Genomic DNA, 18255 nt, shown 5'->3' on the forward strand with positions numbered 1-18255 from the left:
GGTGGTGCATGACTTTCATCCCAGCACTTAGGAGGCAGAGGCAAGTGAATCTCTGAATTTGATGCCAGTCTGATCTGCAAAGCAAGTCTAGGAGAGCTAAGACTACAAAAGAAACCCAATTCTTGGCATCCGGGTGGGCATGGCGCAGAGGCTGGGTAAGAAATTTATGTGTAGAGGCACATTCCTATAATCCTAGTACTCAGTCTGGAGAGACAGGCCAACAATCTGGGTTCTAGGTCAGCCAGGACTACATAGTAATCCAAAGGAAAGAAAGGAATGGAATTTACTTCCTAAATGTTGCTTTGAGATAAACTGGGCATGACGGTACACACCTTTAATCTCAGCCTTTGGAAGGCAGAGGCGGGTACATCACTGAGTTCAAGGCCAGCCTGGTCTACACAGTGAACTCCGGGACAGTCAGGGCTACACCTGAGAAACCTTGTCTTAAAAAAAAATCATAATCCAAACCACAGCGGGAAGGAGGGAGTTACTTTGGGAATAAAAGAAGATAATGTATGTTATTATTATTATCGTTGTTTTTAATTTTAGCACACAGTAAACATTAACTGTTATAATTGTTAGTACTTATGTGATTTGGGGACAGCAATTTAGCATGTCTGTGTATAAACTTCAGTGTTGTCACATTCAACAATCCTTCTCCAGCTGAGTTGTTTGTGGGGGTCCTGCAGAAAGCGGGTGCATACTAACATAACTCTCCCCCAAAGCTCCTCTACACTAGCCCTATGGACCCGCTGACTGCACCAGAGAGTTTAGCTTTTAATGAGATGAAGGTGACAACTGGAAGACAGTGTTGGGGATTGTGACTGAGCCCCTTGGCATTGTTGAGAAACAAAGGACATTCCTTTCAGCCTCAGAAGATCTACATCCCATTAACACTTGTTCCCCTCAACTCTGTCTTCCTAAAGAGCTTAGTGTAGACCAATATTGAGTGAAATAAAACTCAAAAGGGGAATCCACCCTGTCATTTAGTCAACTCACACTAGTTTGTCAAAGCCACTGTTGCTGGGTGCTCATCTTAAGTTGTCACTCTGTTGGACTTTTCTGGAAAGAGATCGAACAACAAAACCGCTAAAGCTTTGGTAATGGACATTTTTCTGTTTGTTTCATTTATTTTGTAGTGTTGGGGATCAGGTCCTTATACATACCAGGCAAGTGTGCTATCAATGAACAGCAACCCCAGCCACTGTTCTTGTCTTGTTGACTTTGTTTCCACCTTCCTCCTCCTTTGAAATAGACCTAAAGCAGGCCTGTAATCCCAGAGGCAGAGGGACTTGTGAGTTCGAGGCCAGCCTGGTCCTCTAAGTGAGTCCTAGACAGCCAAGGCTACACAGAGAAATCCTTTCTCGAAAAAAAAAAACAAGAAAAGAAAAGAAAAAAAAGGTCTTTAACCTTAAATGAAGTGTTGGTTCCCAGAAGACCCCCAGTGATGTATTTAAGACAGGCTTGAGGACCATCTTACAGCATTTTATAACCTAAGCATTATTTTTCCTTTCGAAGAAATGCTTTGGAGACCCTTAGTAGTCATGCTAAAAAAATAATTATTGCGAGTCATAGGTTATTGTAAAACACACACACACACACACACACACACACACACACACACACACACAGAGAGAGAGAGAGAGAGAGAGAGAGAGAGAGAGAGAGAGAGAGAGAAAGAGAGAATCCCCTGACTTCTTTTGTCTCCTTTCTCATGCTTAGTGCCAAAGTTGGTCTTAAAAAGCAGCAGAGGACTCTATAAGTCCAAGCTTTTGAATGATCCAAGTACTATCCTAGGACTGTGAAAATATTGCTCATCTTGAAGTTTGATTGCTTTGCTTTATAATGTTGGTCTCTGATGTTGCCCCCAAATGGCAGCATAAAATAATACTTCCTTGCTGGGCAGTGGTGGCTCATGCTTTTAATCCCGGCACTTGGGAGGCAGAGGCCAGTGGATCACTGTGAGTTCGAGGCCAGCCTGGCCTAGAAAGCGAGTCCAGGACAGCCAAGGCTACACAGAGAAGCCCTGTCTTGAAAAACCAAACCAAACCAAAACAAAACAAAAAACAAAAAACTTCCTCTGATGTTACCCCCTTCCTCAGCACTCCTTCTATCCCTGAACAATACTATGCCAGGAACCCTCTGGGGGAGCCCCCAACTCTAATGTCATGGGGCAACGATAAACTAGCCAATTCTTGTACATTCCAGACTGAGATGACAGCTCCTCCCCCTTCACTCTTCATCCTGATTGTTATCTACAAATTTGATTGCACAATGCCACAGACCCCTGGGACTCCAGATTGGCTATGAGAGCCTTCCTGTATTATGGTCAAGATCAGCCTGACTTTCTGGAAGGAAGCTGGCTGATGTCCTGTTTTCAGACTGTTCCCTGGCTTGGTAAAGCTGAGAGGTGCCTTGATACCTCCCTTTTATTCCCACAGCCAAACTTTGAATCCTTAAACTTGTTTCCTGATCATTTGGAACAGGGAGTTGTTTTCCAAACGAGGAAAGTTCTCCTATTCCTTGGGCTTGCCTGGACATAGTGATTCAACACAGCACCTTCCCAGTTCTCAAGTGAGTCACCCTAGGGCAACACTCCAGCCTAGGACCACAGAGGGGCAAAGAGGGAACTGCTTAAGAGCACCCCTGCTTTCATTACCTTTTGAACTACTCAGTGTCTGGGGTTTGTGTTTTCCTTTGAATTTAGGATAGAGGGTGTGGCAGTTTGAAGCTGGGGGTGGGTCTAAAAGGGCAAAAAAAAAAAAAAAAAAGAAAGAAAAACTAAATGTTAAATGGTTGACTAGATGATCTTGGGTGGGGGTGTCAAAGACTGTTAATTACTTATTGATTTACGAGAGATGGTATATTAAAAGCCTCAAAGACACTCCAAGATACTAAAGACCTTCTCTGAGACAAGGAGGTCACTGAGAAGTTTAGGGTACCTTCTGCCTGGCTTCTTCTGACACGCTCGTTCTTGGTTTGGACTGTGGGTTGTCAGAGGCTTATAATTAATAAGATAGCCATTCAAAAAAAAAATGCCTGCTCATGGACTAATGATGAGCATGTGTCATAAGTGTGTGAAAGTGCTTGGGAAGACGGCAAGTTTGCAACTTCTAAAAGTAATGACTCACATGACAAAGCCTAAGTATGTTTTATTTTATGATCTGAACAGTAGCATTTCCAAACTGGCTTCCTCCCAGGAACAAGCATGGATTTGATGTTTAAAAAAAAAAAAAAAGGATAAGGCAGGAGGGCTCCGAGCTATGTGCTTCTCAGAGGAAGCAACTATCAACAGCCTGTGACTCCCCCTCCCCCCCCAAAAAACCTCACCAACAAAGAGAGGTGCTGATGCCCAGCAGGCCTGAGTAGTGCAATGTAAATGACCATGCTTCTCATGTGCAGCTGGGTTCTTAGTGAAATAGACTAAGTGAATCCCTTGGGAGCACGGATGGGTCATTTCATGCCTGTTTCTCCTTGTACAATATGAGGCATAGAACAAGTAGAGCTCCTTCTCAGACCCCCTAACCAGCACCTTTCCCCAGCTGTGGACACCCACATGAACAAAGACAGGGCAGCCTGGCATGGTGTGTTTTCAAGACAAGGAGGCCCTGGATTTTTATTTTCATTCTGCTTTCACCCATTATGTTCTATGACCCTCTGAACCTTTGTGTGTCCTTGTCTGAAAAGCCAGATTAAACTTTGCAGTGGTAAACAGTCTTCCCCTGGTTCTTCTGAAGCATAGGAGATAAGTGAGGTTTAGGGACTGCTGCCTGGCAGCAACAGGTAAGATTAAAAGGTGGCTCCCTCCCTCCCCCACCAGCTCTCTTGCAGGGCAGAGTCCCCAGGCTTGAATGGAGCAGGGGATTGGTTTAGGAGGTTCTGCCATCCTTTCTCCCTCTGTATATTTAGCTGTTATCTTTAACCTCTTCTCCATTCCTTGCATCTAAGCTGCTCCCCGGCCTTTTGCCCTTTCCTAACTATCAAGCTTGGTTCTTATCACATCTGCAGGAAGTATCTTACAACCTTGAGAACTTAAAGGTCTTGAGGAAACTCTTTCTTTGGATAACTTCGTAAACCCACCCTGTGAAAAATGGTTGAATTCTGTTAATCTGTAATTGAGGAAAAGAAATTTGAGAGGGAGAGAAAAGAAACAAAACACAAGAGTTAGCTCAATTATTTTTTCCAATTATTTTATTTTTTTCTAAAAACAATAGAAAAAAATCAACTTTAAAAATGAAAATGTATTAAATAAAAAAAATTATGGTTTATAATACATGTCTTAAAATCTTGTATAACTGTTATAAACGTTTTATTAAAGTTATTTACATTTAAGGGTCCTTTTTACATTGGTAAAGTGGGTAAACTTTAAGATTTTTTTTCCTTAAAAACAATTAAATACAAATCTGTTAAAGGAAAAGAAAAAAGATGGGAAGCATAAAAAAAAGTTCTTTTTATGCCTAAAGTTTGAGGCAGTTAACATTATGGCTGAAGCTTACAGTCCCAAAGCCCCAGCCAAGGTTGTGAGGTTAGGCTTTGAGCATGCATTTGAAGTCCAGCGCATCAGTTCTGTCAGAAGGAACCATTCTCCTTACTCTTCCCGAGTAAGGAGTGAGCATTCGAGATTCCAGCTCCTTCTGTTCGTGATTGGTCAGTTCAGTTCATGCGCCAGAGTTTCGAAGCTGTTCGAGTTTGTGTTTCAACTGTTCTCGCCGCTTCCTCAGTAAGTCCTTCTCGGAGATGAGCTTCTGCTCTTCTGCTTGAATGGACAGGATGTAGGCGGTGGCTTTTTTGAGAATAACTACCTTGGGGGCCTTTTCATTGTTTTCCAACTCAGGGATCTGGTCACGCAGGGCAAAAAAGCTGCGCTTCAGCTCGTTCCTCCTCTGACGTTCCAAGACGTTATGTGTCCGCCTCTTGTCGTTTTCCTCTGTGTCTGAGGACCTGGGGCTGGTACATTTGCGGTTGTTGCTGATCTGTTTCAGGACCCTGCCACTGTCCAACTTGGCCCTTTTGGCAGCTGGATAGTCCTTCCTCGTGGAGGGGGGTGCCGCATAATTGTGCTGTTGAGTGGAGACATGGCACCTCTTGAGGACCAGTGGGCTGTGTGGAGGTTTGCTGTGGCCTCCCGAGGGGGATGACCCTGACTCGGCCCTCCTGGCAGAGGGCTGCCTCTTTTCCACAGACACCACATCGATTTCTTCCTCATCCTCTTGCTCCTCTTCTGTAAGGAAGGAAATGGAGAGAGCATGGTTAGCAATGCCTCCTTAAGCTCAGACACCATATAGGATTTGACCAATGCTATGCAAATGCCAAGTATTAACATGTTGGAAAGGATTCAGAAGAATATAAGAACCAGATCTAGGCGCCATCGTCCCTTCTCCCCAGAAAGGTAGTACAGGGTTAGGGCACAGGTGAGAAAATTACCATGCACCAGGATGTGGCAGCCATGCCAATTCTTACCTAAGAGTTAATGAGGCTTCAGACACACCCAAAGCAAAGCACATTCCCAAGCACCTCCTATTTTTAAGGGACTTTACCAAAGAACCCTTCAGGACTAGCTGCAAATCTGGCTATGACTTTAGCAACTCCCTATTTTACTGGAAGTGCAGTTAAAAAAAAAAAAAGTCTTGCAGCTTTGCCAAAAAGTCCTGGTAGGGGAGTGTGTGTGTGTGTGTGCGTGTGTGTGTGTGTGTGTGTGTGTGTTGGGGGGTGGGGTGGGGTAGGAAAAAAAAATCCAAACTCGACAGGATTTGCTTTGAAGTGTTCAAAACAGGATGGGGGGGGGGTGCAGGTCCTCAACTCTTTAGCAACTTTCACTAGTGCCTGGCATTGGGCTAAAGGCCACCCTGCTTCTGTCATTGCTTCTCTTGTACAAACGTATGCATTAAATTCTTTTTCTTTCTTTCTTTTTTTTTTTTGGCGGAAGTCAAGAGAAGCAGGTAATTCATTCACCCTCCCTGAGATCAGCTCTCTTATCCTCATTCACACCCTTCCCTGGGTAATTAAAATGCTTAGGAGAGAGGTAAAAGGGAGCGGATTGAGTTGAAAGATAAGCCAGAAGATTTAAAAACCCAAATGAAATTCCTGAGGGGTGGGAAGGAGAGGGAGGGGGGCTGACAACCAGGGCGGTCTAGGGGAAAGGGAGGGGGAGATATCTGTATGAGCACCAAGGGATGAAGAGCCCTTAGAGACGGGAAAGAAAGGGTGAGCCCAGGGGACAATTGAATTAATGCCAATGAGCAGTGGAGAAAAAGGTCCATCTAACACCTCGAATCCTGCCTGCTGGGAGCTTGTGTGTTGGGGTGTTGGAGGGGGGCCTCACCAGAGTCGCTGCTGGTGGTGGGCGGTGTCTCCTCATGCAGCACTAGGGGCTCAGGGCTGGCCCGTGGGGAGGACTCGGAGGACAGCAGCGAGTCCGAGGAAGGAGAGAAGGCTGTGGAATCTGATGAGGTACAGGACTTGGACGAGCTGCTGTCGTTGAGCGGGTAGGGGAAGACCACCGAGGGGTCGATGCACTCGGAAGCGGCGGCGGTGAGGTCCTGCAGGTACAGGCTGGAGGTGGAGCAGACGCTGTGTACGCGGGCGGGGCTCGGGCTGGCGCTGTCCTTGCGCGCAGCCTGGTAAGAGGCTAGCTTCTCCGAGACCAGCTTGGCAGCGGCCGAGAAGCCACTCCACATACAGTCCTGGATGATGATGTTCTTAATGAAGGTCTCGTCGTCAGGATCGCAGATGAAGCTCTGGTTCACCATGTCTCCTCCAAGTAGCTCGGTCACCATCTCCAGCTGATCGGCGGTGGAGAAGTTGCCGCCACCACCATCATCGTCCTCTCTTGGGGAGAAGGACGCAGCCACCGTAACATAGGATGGAGAGCAGAGGCCGGAGCGGCGGCTGGGGGACAGAGGAGGGGTGGGTAACAGCTCGAATTTCTTCCAGATATCCTCGCTGGGAGCGGGCGGCTGCAGCTCGCTTTGCTGTTGCTGGTGATAGAAATTCTCTTCCTCGTCGCAGATGAAATAGGGTTGCACAGAGTCGTAGTCGAGGTCATAGTTCCTGTTGGCGAAGCTCACGTTGAGGGGCATCGTCGCGGCTGTCTGCTAGAGAGGGCACAGCAAGGGAAGGAAGTCTAGAGTTACCCAGCTCTGGTTGATGAGGAAACCTGGCGCAGTGCGTACCCCAATCCCGAGCCACTCCCCTTCCAGCGTGCTGTCCTTCCAAGGAACTGTGTGTGTGTTGGGCTGTGTGTGGGGTGGTGGTGGAATGCACTCTTTTACTCTCTACTATCCGTGATACACGTCGGACTAGCAGCTGCTTCAAGTCCCCGCCTCCTGGGAGCCGGGACTTAGCTCTGCAGACGCCCAGGAATCGCCAGCGGCCTTGGCCTGCCTCAGAGGCTGAGGGAGGCGACGGTACGGAATACAGTCTGCCAAAAGGCAAGGCGCAAAGTTTTGCGCCACCTGAAGGAGAAAGGCGAGAGGCGCCGCGGCGCTTAGCCCCCTCCCGCGCCCTCTCTCTGCGCCGCCGACCCGGTCCGGGTCCCCACTCGCGCCGTCGCCGCGCTTCTACTCAGCCGGCGCCGCCGCCCCTCTCCGCCCTCCTTTTTCTCCACCCCCAGCGCGCCCCCCTTCCTTCCTCTGCCGGCTTTTCTTTCCGATTGCTGGCTTGGAGGGGCGAGCTTAGTCTCGGGCTTTAACAAGCCTCTCCAAATAAAAGGGGAGGGGGTGTCAAATAATAAGACACCTCCCTTCTACACCGCGACGCCACTGCGCCAGAGACCCCGCAGCGATTCAGCACCCGGAGTGGGGCGTCTTCCCTCTTCCCACCACCGAGGGTAGCAGCTGTTACGGAACAACCCAGATCACGACTCACCGCAGTCTTCCTAGCAATTCTGGGGCGCGGGGATATACACGGATCCCAACCAGAAATGTTAGGATTCCCCCTGGCTTCCCTAAAGTCAACGAATCGGTCACATTCGTGCCCCAGTTTTCCCTTCCGTCACTGTAGTAGCCCAGCACCGAGTCCCAATACTGGAGGTCAGACTTAAATTTTACTATGATCACTATTTTTAAAGCCAAATGGCAACTTCTTAAAAAGATCTGGGACCAGTTGGAATCGCCGCCGGGGATTGGCGGGTGGGACGCACCTCCGTGTCGGTCCCAGGCTGTCAGAAATACACTAAGCAGAAATTTAAATGCCCTCCCGGAGACTGGCAAAAGTCTGAGGCTACGAAGCCTTTTGGCTCCCACACGTAAGAGGTAATTCCTTCTCCAAAGACGTCAGGATAGAAAAGGCTTTCTGGCTACAGCAAAGGGACCACCAGGTCGGACCCCCCAGAGACACAAATTTATCAATTAATGTAGTAAAAGAAAAATGTCCAACCGGCCCGCTTCAGCGTCAACCCATAGTAACCTATGGAACCCAGTTTCAAAATGCAAGCGGGTTTTTCCTTTCCCCTTTCCTCTGTCATCTTGACAAGTCTCTCTACTCCGACTCAGATACACCCCAACTCCACCCCGGCCTACACCAACTACTCTGAGAAAAGTGTCAAAAGCAAGGGTATAGAAGAAAGACTACCCTAACCAGCCGCTGCATTCAAGACGCAGAGAAAATACGTTAGAATACCAGCAGATCAGTGCTTACCGGGTTTTCCACCGCCCGAAGGAAATCCAGCCTTCAAATAGCGCGAGGAGCTCCTTTCAGGGGAGCCGACTGAGGGCAGAGGCTGTGAGCACTGTCCTCAAATAGACAAAAATTCCCTCCCCGGTGCTTGGGGAGTCCTGTCCTCGCTCTCAGATTGTAAGTTCCAGTGAAAAGTGTTCTCTCGTTGCAATGGGCAAAGTTTCCCAGAGACGGAGAGGGTTGCGATTGCTGGTGTTGGGTCAGCCGCAGGGCTGGGGCGGGGGTCCGCAGGCGGGGAGGCAAAGCCCCTCTTACTCCTGAGCTGCCTTCCCAGAACGCCCGCCCGGAGCGCGGCTCTGCACACTGGGCTCTTCCAACCCGCCCGCTCACTCCCTCTGTCTCTCGCTGGAATTACTACAGCGAGTCAGAAAAAAACGCCCGAAAAGCTTCTTTTATACTGCGACTCAGGATCCTCCCCCCGCTCCGTTCCTTTTCCCGCCAAGCGTCGGCTAAGCCCAGCCCTTCAGAAGGCCGGAGGGGAGCGGAGTGGGGCGCGGCGGAGACCGCAGTTGAGTGCAGCGCAGCCCGGGGGTCCTTGGCCGCGCAGACCCCCGGATTATAAAGGGCTGGTGGGCGGGGATTAGCAAAAGAATCTCCCTTTCTCCCTCCCTCTCCCTCGCTTCCCCCTCCCCCCTCAGCTTTAGGAGCTCGGGAGAGGCGCTAGTAGGGAAGCAGAGCAAGAGGAGGAGTCTCAGCCCGGCAGCCCAGTACTCCAGCTCAGGGTGTAAACAGTAAAAGCGCAGCTTGAATTAAATGCTCGCCCGACCATTTTCTCTTGCTCGCGCTCACGTCCTTTCCCTTTCTCTGCTATTCTTCAGGCGCAGCGCACGGGTGAACAGTGTTGTTGTCCAGTGTGTTTCATTCACCGCAGGTGGAACAACTGTCTCGCTCCGCACAATACGCCGTGTACTTTGGGCCGCGTCACGCACGACCCGGGCGGCCAGGCGTCTCCTCAAGGTCAGGGGAACACAATTTAGAAAGGGAAGGGCGAAAGAATGAGTTATATATGAGCCCGCGCTTAGCTTGTGGAGTGTTAGATGGGGATCAGTGACAGATGAGATCTACTCAGGAAAATTGCTCAGCACCGTACCGCCACGTATACTTGGAGAGCCACTTATGAATAAGCACCCACTGTATTTCTTGAATTATGCATTTTTTATTTTTTTGCGTTTTGGTTGTACAGCTATGTGGACTGGGTACATGCTTTCCAGAATGGGTCTCCCAATTTGTTGCCAAAAAGGCAGGCGTTCCCCGTCAACTCCAACACCTCCAGCTTGGACTTCCACCCTGTGTGGGGGGTGGGAGGCGGCTGCTCCCCCCCACCCCCTCCCCGTAGTGTCCCTGAGCATTCCAGAGCTGGAGTACAGTAGAACACAGCGGTGGTTGGTGCGCTTTACCCGGATCTTCTCGGTCTGCACCGCATCTACTCCCGCTCCGATTCTACAGACAACGTTCACAAGAGGCAAATCCTCTTTGCCCCGGTGGAGCCACTTTGCACCAGACTCTGGCTTAGAGGTTGCGGGGGACCGGGGGGAGGGGAGGGAGGGAGAGTCAAGGCGCTAGACGCGAGAATAGCGGTGGGTTGGGGGTTGGGGGAACACCTGGACTTCCCAGAAAGTGGGAGGAGTGGAACTGCCAGCCCAGATCTGGGGAGCCTGCGAAGACCCTAGAATAAAGAAAACCGTTAACCCTTTCCTCTCAGACAAATCCAAGCCTTTTCTTTTTATTACTGGAATCGTAATTATGCACTTAAAAAAAATGTCGGCCCCTATCTAATCAAGGAAATGTTGCGTCTTTGCCCCGCCCCGTGTGTGTGTGTCCGACTTTAATTTATACATTAATTTCCCAGTTTACTTTTTTCCTGAGCACTATGTTGTGCATTCTGTACAATCCTCAAACGAATACACCCTTCATATACACACGATGGCCTAGTTTATTAACCAACCCAAAACATGACTTTTCCGTTTGTATCGATTCTAGATTTATTATATAATGCACATTCCCTCGGGATTTACTTATCATAACTACGGAGTCAAAACCCAAAGCAATCTTCTCATTCATGACTCTTCACCCCAAGGCATTTTAAGAAACTTCTCACTGCTACCCCCTAAAAAAGAAAATACAGTAGCTTATAGAGTGACTAGCGTGCACATTGTTCAAAGTAGTTATTACCCATTGAGTTCGCAACTTAAGGTTCAGCTGTTAAATGATACTATCTTCCTCCAGATCGAGCTCATTACACAATTGGGCTTTAAGGATTGCAAAATGACTACAGCCTCTAGGATTTTGCCTCAAACGCCCAAAGCCACCAATCCCTAGGCTGCGTTTTGCTGCAGAGACTCTTTCACCGCCCCCACCCTCCGCCTCTGCTGGCTCTCGGGTTTGCGAAAGTAAAGTAAGTCTGCCCTCTACTGGCCACGGAGATCACAGCGTTTCGAAGCCAACGAGGGTGGAGGTCGGGTGGGGGCAGGGCACTTGCCTGCAGGGTTTCCAGGTTCTGGGAAGAAAGCTTCTCTGCCTAAGATAAGTTTCCAGCCACCTTTTAACGACTCTTTCAGACTGCAAGCGAGCCAAATACAGAGAAATTACTAGAGGAAAAAGTGGTTCAGAGGTGGCTATTCAACTGCACAGAGGGGGTGAAAATTAACCCATCACTACTTTCTGACAGTTACCCATCCAGTTGTGGATGGGAAAAGTGAATATACAGGTATGCACATGAAAAAATTCTAACACAGCCGAAAAACAGTAGAACTACCTTTAGACCCCGTGTTTCACACTTTTTTAAAAAGGCATTTTCGAGACAGGGTTTCTCTGTGTAATAGTTCTGGCTTTTCTGGACTCGCTTTTGTAGAACAGGCTGGCCTCAAACTCACAGCGATCCGCCTGCCTCTTGCTTCCCAAGTGTTGGGATTAAAGGTGTGCCCACCACACCCGGGCTCACACCTTTGTCTTATTCTAAACAGGAAGTGTCGAAGCAGAACACTGGACTAGTTTATCATCTTTTTGTTTTTGTTTTGTTTGTTTATCTTGTTTTTTGGAGACAGGGTTTCTCTGTGTAGCTTTGGCTGTCCTGGACTCACTTTGTAGATCATGGTGGCTTCAAACTGAAAAGCGATCTGCCTGCCTCTGCCTCCCAAGTGCTGGGATTACAGGCATGTGACACCACACCAGGCTTATTTTATTATTTTTTTAATTAAAATTTTCTATTTTCTCGAGACAGGGTTTCTGTGTGTAGCCTTGGCTGTCCTGGGCTCACTTTTGTAGACCAGGCTGGCCTCGAACTCATAGCGATATGCCTGCCTCTGGCTCCCGAGTGCTGGGATAAAAGGCGTGCACCATCACGCCCGGCTCCTTATTTATTTATTTTTTTTACTACTGTTTCTCCCCACCCTCTTTATTTATACAAGATCTCATGTATCCCAGGATGTATCTCACCACACCTGGTTTTCATGCCGTGAGGAGTGAGAATGGAATGTGGGGCAGGGGCATGCTACCAGCTCTAGAAGAAGCTCTCTATCAGCTGACCCGAATTTTGAGCCTCCACACATTACTTTTACATTCTATTTTTTGTTTGTTTGTTTTTGTTTTTCGAGACAGTGTCTCTCTGTGTTAGCCTTAGCTGTCCTGGACTCACTTTGTAGACCAGGCTGGCCTTGAACTCACATCGATCCTCCTGCCTCTGCCTCCCAAGTGCTGGGATTAAAGGCGTGCACCACCACCACCCAGCTACTTTTACATTCTTTAAGTTGCTCATCCTCAGCCCTACACTTATTACATACAATAAATTTGATGGGTGAACAATGGCCAGATGTTTTATTAGTACAGAGGAAGACTGAGATTCCTCAGCCAAAATATTTTAGAGGGCTATGTGTATATACATATATGCTGGGATTTCAGCATGCACCACTGTGCTTGGCTCTCTATATGATTTTTTTTTTTTGAGACAGGCATTCTCACACTGTGACTCACAGCCTTGGCTGTCTTGGACTCTGCATACCAGGATGCCCTTGAACTCACAGAGATCTGCCTGCTTCCCTAGTGCTGGGATTAAAGTCATGGACCACTATGCATGGCTTGAGACCCATTTTATTAAAAGGTTGAAATTTTAGTTCAGATCCTCCTGTTGAACAGAAGTTCCAAGCGCAGGCAGATTAGTAAATAAGGTCTCATGAAACAGAAAAGCTTCTGTACGGCAAATGACAGCATCATTTAGACCAGAACAGGGAAAAGGAGCTGGGCGTGGTGGCACAATCTGTGTGAGTTCAAGGCCAGCCAAGGCTACACAGAGAAACCCTGTCTTGAATCCCTGCCTAGCTCCCCACCCCCACACCCCCCAAAAAACCAAACCAGAATGGGAAAAAGATCTTTACCAACTACACATCTGATAAAGAGCTCATCAAAAATACACAAAGAACTCAAAACAAAACAAAACAAATTACCCAATTAAAAATGGGATACAAATTGGCTATGGTGGTATAAACCTTTAATGGCAGCACTTGGAATGCAGAGGTGGGTGGATCTCTAAGTTCAAGGCAAGGCCAGTGCTACATAGTGAGACCCTGCCAAAAAAGAGGAGGAAAAGAAGGAGGAGGCAGAGGAGGCAGCAGCTGAGAGTGCCATCTCTAACCTTTAATCTCAGCACTCCAGAGGCAGAAACAGGCAGATTTCTGTGAACTCTGAGTTCTAGAAGACCAGCTAGGGCTACATAGTGAGTCCTTATCTCAAAAATACTAAATGCGCACCCACATACCTTTTGTCTGTTTAGTTGTTTGGTTTCTCAAAGAGAGAGTTTCTCTGTGTAGCCTTAGCTGTCCTGGAACTCAGTGATTTGCCTGCCTCTGCCTCCCAAATGCTGAGACTAAAGGCTTATGACACCACACACAGCTGACACATACATTAAAAATTAAAATAAAAAGTTGACATTTTAAACCCAAAGGACTCCATAAAGGTGGGTATAATACAAAAGGAAATTTGTACAACCCACATAGTGGTTGTGATTGTCTTAGTATCCTGCAGAAGATTTTTAATGGCATCTTATCAATGGACTGGGTACACAGCATATGTGACAGGATAGCTTCCTCTTGAAAGAGGCCCATTGGCAAGTTTTCCTATGGTTTGGCACTTTAGTATTGCTCTCTCTGAGGCTATATACAGACACCATTTGCTTCTCACCAAACACAGGGCAGCACCAATGATTATGAGAGTGGGTATAGCTGACTCTCAAGGTAGTTTTTGAAAATGAGTAATTATGGATTATTTTAAGATCTTACTCCAGCCCTGGCCATGGTGGCGCACACCTTTCATCCCAGCACTCAGGAGGCAGAAGTAGGAGGAACTCTTTGAGTTCAAAGCCAGCCTGGTCTACAAAGCTAGTCTATGACAGCCAAGGCTACACAGAGAGATATTGTCCCCCTGCCAAAAAAACAAAAACAAAACAAAACAAAACAAAACAAAAAAAACAAACCCAAAAAACAAAAACAAAAAACAAAAAACAAAAAAACTTACTCCCAAATCTTGTCAGTCCAGTGTAGGTGTGGGAACTCAGGTAACGGAATAGACTGTGGTTTGGGGACTTACCCATACTCTACCCCAGCCTGGTGACATCACTTGTGGTGCCACTTTCAAGTCTCAGGAAGATAGGGGCCACCCCCACTTTACATATTAGGAATGAACAGCTACCATATTCATAGTAAAATAAATTTTAAAAAAATGTAAAAAAGGGGACATGAAAACAAGTTTATAATCTTGTCAATAAACTGTAGTTATTGGAATTTTTGTTGTTGAGAATGTAGCCCAAGACGACTTCTAACTAAAAGATCCTCCTGCTTCAGGCTCTGCGGTGCTGGTACCATTATACCTAGACTGAACTTTAGTCTTTAAGGAGGCCTAGATCATACAGAGGCTAGAAGCTTCCAGGACTAGGTCTGGGTTATCAGACAGAGGCAGATAACAATTAAATCAGGCAAACAGAAGCTACTTTCACAGGCGTGCATCATCAGTGTACATGCCTCCTGAGGGAAACGATTGCTCATCCTACTCTGAAGCTTCCTTTCAGAAGAAAGTGGAAGATGTCACACTGCTTTGTCCCTCTGGAACCCTGTGATTCCGAATGCTGACATGGGACACTTTTTGGTGTGTGAGTTGGATGTCAAAAACAGGGTCCTCGGAAGACTCTGTTGTTCTCCATGGAGGTAAGCCGTTCTATAGGTTCTATGGCAGAGACTACATTTTTTCCCACAGTGTAACAAGCTAAGAATCTTGTCGCCCATTGCCACACTGTCTCATCCTAGCAGCCAGGCTGCTCTTACATTTAAGAAAGAAAGGCCTAGTCAGGCGTGGTGGTGCACGCCTTTAATCCCACCGCTAGAGAGGCAGGTGGATTGCTGTAAATTCAAGGCCAACCTGGTCTACAAATCGAGTCCAGGACATGCAAGGCTAAACAGAGAAATCCTGTCTCAAAAAACAAAAAACAAAACAAAAACACAAAACAAAAATAAAAACAAAACAAAACAAAAAAGAAAAACAAAAGGAGGGAAGGAAGGAAGGAAGGAAGGAAGGAAGGAAGAAAAAGAAAGGCCTACAGAGAGAATGGGCAGTTTTGAGATGGGGAGGAAGAAATGTGTGCTTGGTATTAGTCTCACTTATGATCAGTACACATTCTACCTCTGAGCTGTATAGGCCCAACCAGAATGAACAAGTCGGCCCAACTTCTTCCTTTCTTTGCAAAAACACAGGAGGGAAAGTCCAATTACGTGGTGTGACTAGAATACCAGGAGCTGTCTCCTTGTGATGTTTAATTTTGGCTCCTTGGTTTTCTTCTTTCTTTTTCTTTTTTTGTTTTTTGTTTTGTTTTGTTTTGTTTTTCGAGACAGGGTTTCTCTGTGTAGCCTTGGCTGTCCTGGACTTGCTTTGTATCTTTTTCTTTTCAAGTCAAGGTTTCTCTGTGTTATCTGGGCTGACCTGGACTAGCTTTGTAGACCAGGCTGCCATTGAACTCACAGAGATCCTCCTGCCTCTGCCTCCTGAGTGCTGGAATTACAGGCATATACCACCATGCCCTTCTCTCTCTCTTATTTACTTATTTACTTATTTACTTATTTATTTATTTATTTATTTATTTATTTATTTATTTATTTATTACAGTATTCCGCCTGCATGTGTTCCTACACACCAGAAGAGGGCACCAGATCTCATTACAGATGGTTGTGAGCCACCATGTGGTTGCTAGGAATTGAGGTCAAAATCTCTGGAAGAGTAGATAGTTCCCTTAACCACTGAGCCATCTCTCCAGCTCTCTCTCTCTCAACTTAAAAAAAAAAAAAAAAAACTTTTTAAAAAAAGAAAGGAGAGAGAGAGAGAGAGACAGAGAGAAAAGAGAGAGAGAGAGAGAGAGAGAGAGAGAGAGAGAGAGAGAGAGAGAGAGAGAGAGAGAGAGAGAGACTGGGTTTCTCTGTACTATCTGGGCTGTCCTGGACTCATTTTTTTGGACCAGGCTGGACTTGAACTTACAGAGATCACCTGTCTCTACCTCCTGAGTGCTGGGATTACAGGTGTATGCCACCATGCCCAGCTCTGTCTTTATTTTTTTTTTTTTTTAACTTTTATTTATTTATTTATTTTTGGTTTTTCGAGACATGGTTTCTCTGTGTAGCCTTGGCTGTCCTGGACTCACTTTGTAGACCAGGCTCACCTCAAACTCACATGTGCCACCACAGCCTGGCTAATTAATTAATTAATTAATTAATTCAATTTACTTGCCGATTGTAGACCCCTTCCCAGTACCACTCTCTCCCTATCCCCCATCTCTTCTCCTCAGAAAACAGGAGCTCCCACCTCAGCTCATCAAGTTGCATCTGAACTGAATGCATCCTCTTCCCCTGTGCCTAGCAAGGCAGCCCTGCCAGAGGGAAGTTATCAAAATGCAGGCAACAGAATCCATGACTGAGACAGGCCCCACTCCTCTTACTAGGGACCCACATGAAGCCTGAGCTTCCCGTTGGCTACATATGTGTAGGGAGCCTAGGTCCAGTCCATACATGGTCCTTGGTTGGCACTTCAGCTTTTAAAAGCCTCTCTGGGCCCTGACTTGTTGGCCCTGTTGGTTGTCTTGTGGAATTCCTGTTCCCTCCAGGTCCTTCTATCCTTCCTTTCACCTTTTCACAAGACTCCCTATGTTCTGTCCAAGTTTTGGCTGTGGAATCTCAGCATCTGTATCAACCTGCTGCTCAGTGGAGCCTCTCAGAGGGCAGCTATGCTAGGCTCCCATCTGTAAGCATAGCAGAGTATCATTAATTGTGTCAGGGGTTGGCTCTCTTATGGGGTGGGTCTCAGGTGGGGCCAGGCATTGGTTGGCCATATCCTCAATCTCTACTTTATTTTTATCCCTGCAGGTCTTGTAGGCAGGGTAAATTTTGGGTTGAAGTTTTTGTGGGTGGGTTGCTGTTTCCCTCCCTCTACTAGGAACACTGTCTAGTTAGAGGGTGTCCTATTCAGTCTCCATGACCCCTGCTACTAGAAGTCTCAGTTAGAGTCATCTCCATATCCTCCCAGAAGCCTACCCTGTCCTAGGTCTCTAGCTTGTCACAGAGATACCCCCACCCATGGTTTCTCTTCTCTCTGTAGGCCCTCTGTCCTCCTGCTCCCGCTCTCCCCAGGTCTTATCTTCATCCTCATTTCTCTCCATGTTCCCTCTCCTATTTTGTTTTCTTTCTTCAACCGCTTACACTGTTTTTTCTATTTTCCCACCTGAGTGAGATTTAAGCATCCTCCCTTGGGTTCTCCCTGTTACTTATCTTTTTTGGGTCTGTGAATTATAGTATATTTGTCTTGTACTATATGGCTAAAATCCACTTATAAGCGAGTACATGCTATGTGTGTCTTTCTGGGTCTGGGTTAACTCACTCAGGATGATCTTTTCTAGTTCCATCCATGCAAGTTTCATGGTTTCCTTGTTTTTAATAGCTGAGTAGTATTCCACTGTGTACATGTACCACAGCTTCTTCATTCTTTGGTTGAGGGACATCTGGGTTGTTTTCAGATTCTGGGTATTATGAATAAAACTGCTAGGAACATAGTTGAGCAAGTGTCCTTGTGTGGTAGAATATCTTTTGGGCATATGCCCAGGAGTGGTATAGCTGGGTCTTGAGGTAGAACTATTCCCAATATTCTGAGAGAGCAACAGATTGATTTCCAAAGTAGTTGTACAAGTTTGCACTCCCACCAGCGATGAAAGAGTGTTCTCCTTTTAACACATCCTCACCCACATGTGCTGTCACATGAGTTTTTGAAGGTTTCTTGTTTTTCAAGACAGTGTTTCTCTGTGTAGCCCTGGTCATCCTGGAAGACCAGAATGTCCTTGAACTCAGAGATCTGCCTTCCTCTGTCTCCTGAGTGCTAGGATTAAAGACATGCACCATCATTGTCTAGTGTGATGATAATTTTGATCATCAACTTGATGAAACCTGGAATCACTTAGGAAATGCAGATCCTGTGTATTTATGAGGATATTTCTAGAAAGGGTTGAGTGGGGAAGGAAAGCCTACCCACTCTAATGTGATCTGTGTCAACTCACAGACTAGA

General features: G+C 46.8%; 1 protein-coding gene and 1 pseudogene across 2 annotated transcripts; both read right to left on the reverse strand.

Moving 5' to 3' along the window:
- LOC127201206 (glyceraldehyde-3-phosphate dehydrogenase-like) overlaps window positions 1-18255 on the reverse strand; it is an 804529-nt pseudogene that overhangs the window by 699547 nt on the left and 86727 nt on the right.
- On the reverse strand, window positions 4613-9205 carry Myc (MYC proto-oncogene, bHLH transcription factor). Of its 2 annotated transcripts, none has more exons than XM_051159606.1 (3): window positions 8638-9205; window positions 6323-7091; window positions 4613-5221 (listed from the first exon to the last, which is right to left on the reverse strand). In XM_051159606.1, exons 2-3 carry the CDS (start codon window positions 7077-7079, stop codon window positions 4659-4661), a joined length of 1320 nt encoding a protein of 439 aa, XP_051015563.1. In that variant the 5' UTR covers window positions 7080-7091; window positions 8638-9205; the 3' UTR covers window positions 4613-4658. The 2 variants fall into 2 exon arrangements, with proteins under 2 accessions (XP_051015563.1, XP_051015562.1); XM_051159605.1 differs by having other exon boundaries at window positions 6323-7094; window positions 8638-9196.

The sequence above is a fragment of the Acomys russatus genome, chromosome 17, assembly GCF_903995435.1.
Source record: "Acomys russatus chromosome 17, mAcoRus1.1, whole genome shotgun sequence".
In the NCBI taxonomy this organism is placed as follows: Eukaryota; Metazoa; Chordata; class Mammalia; order Rodentia; family Muridae; genus Acomys; species Acomys russatus.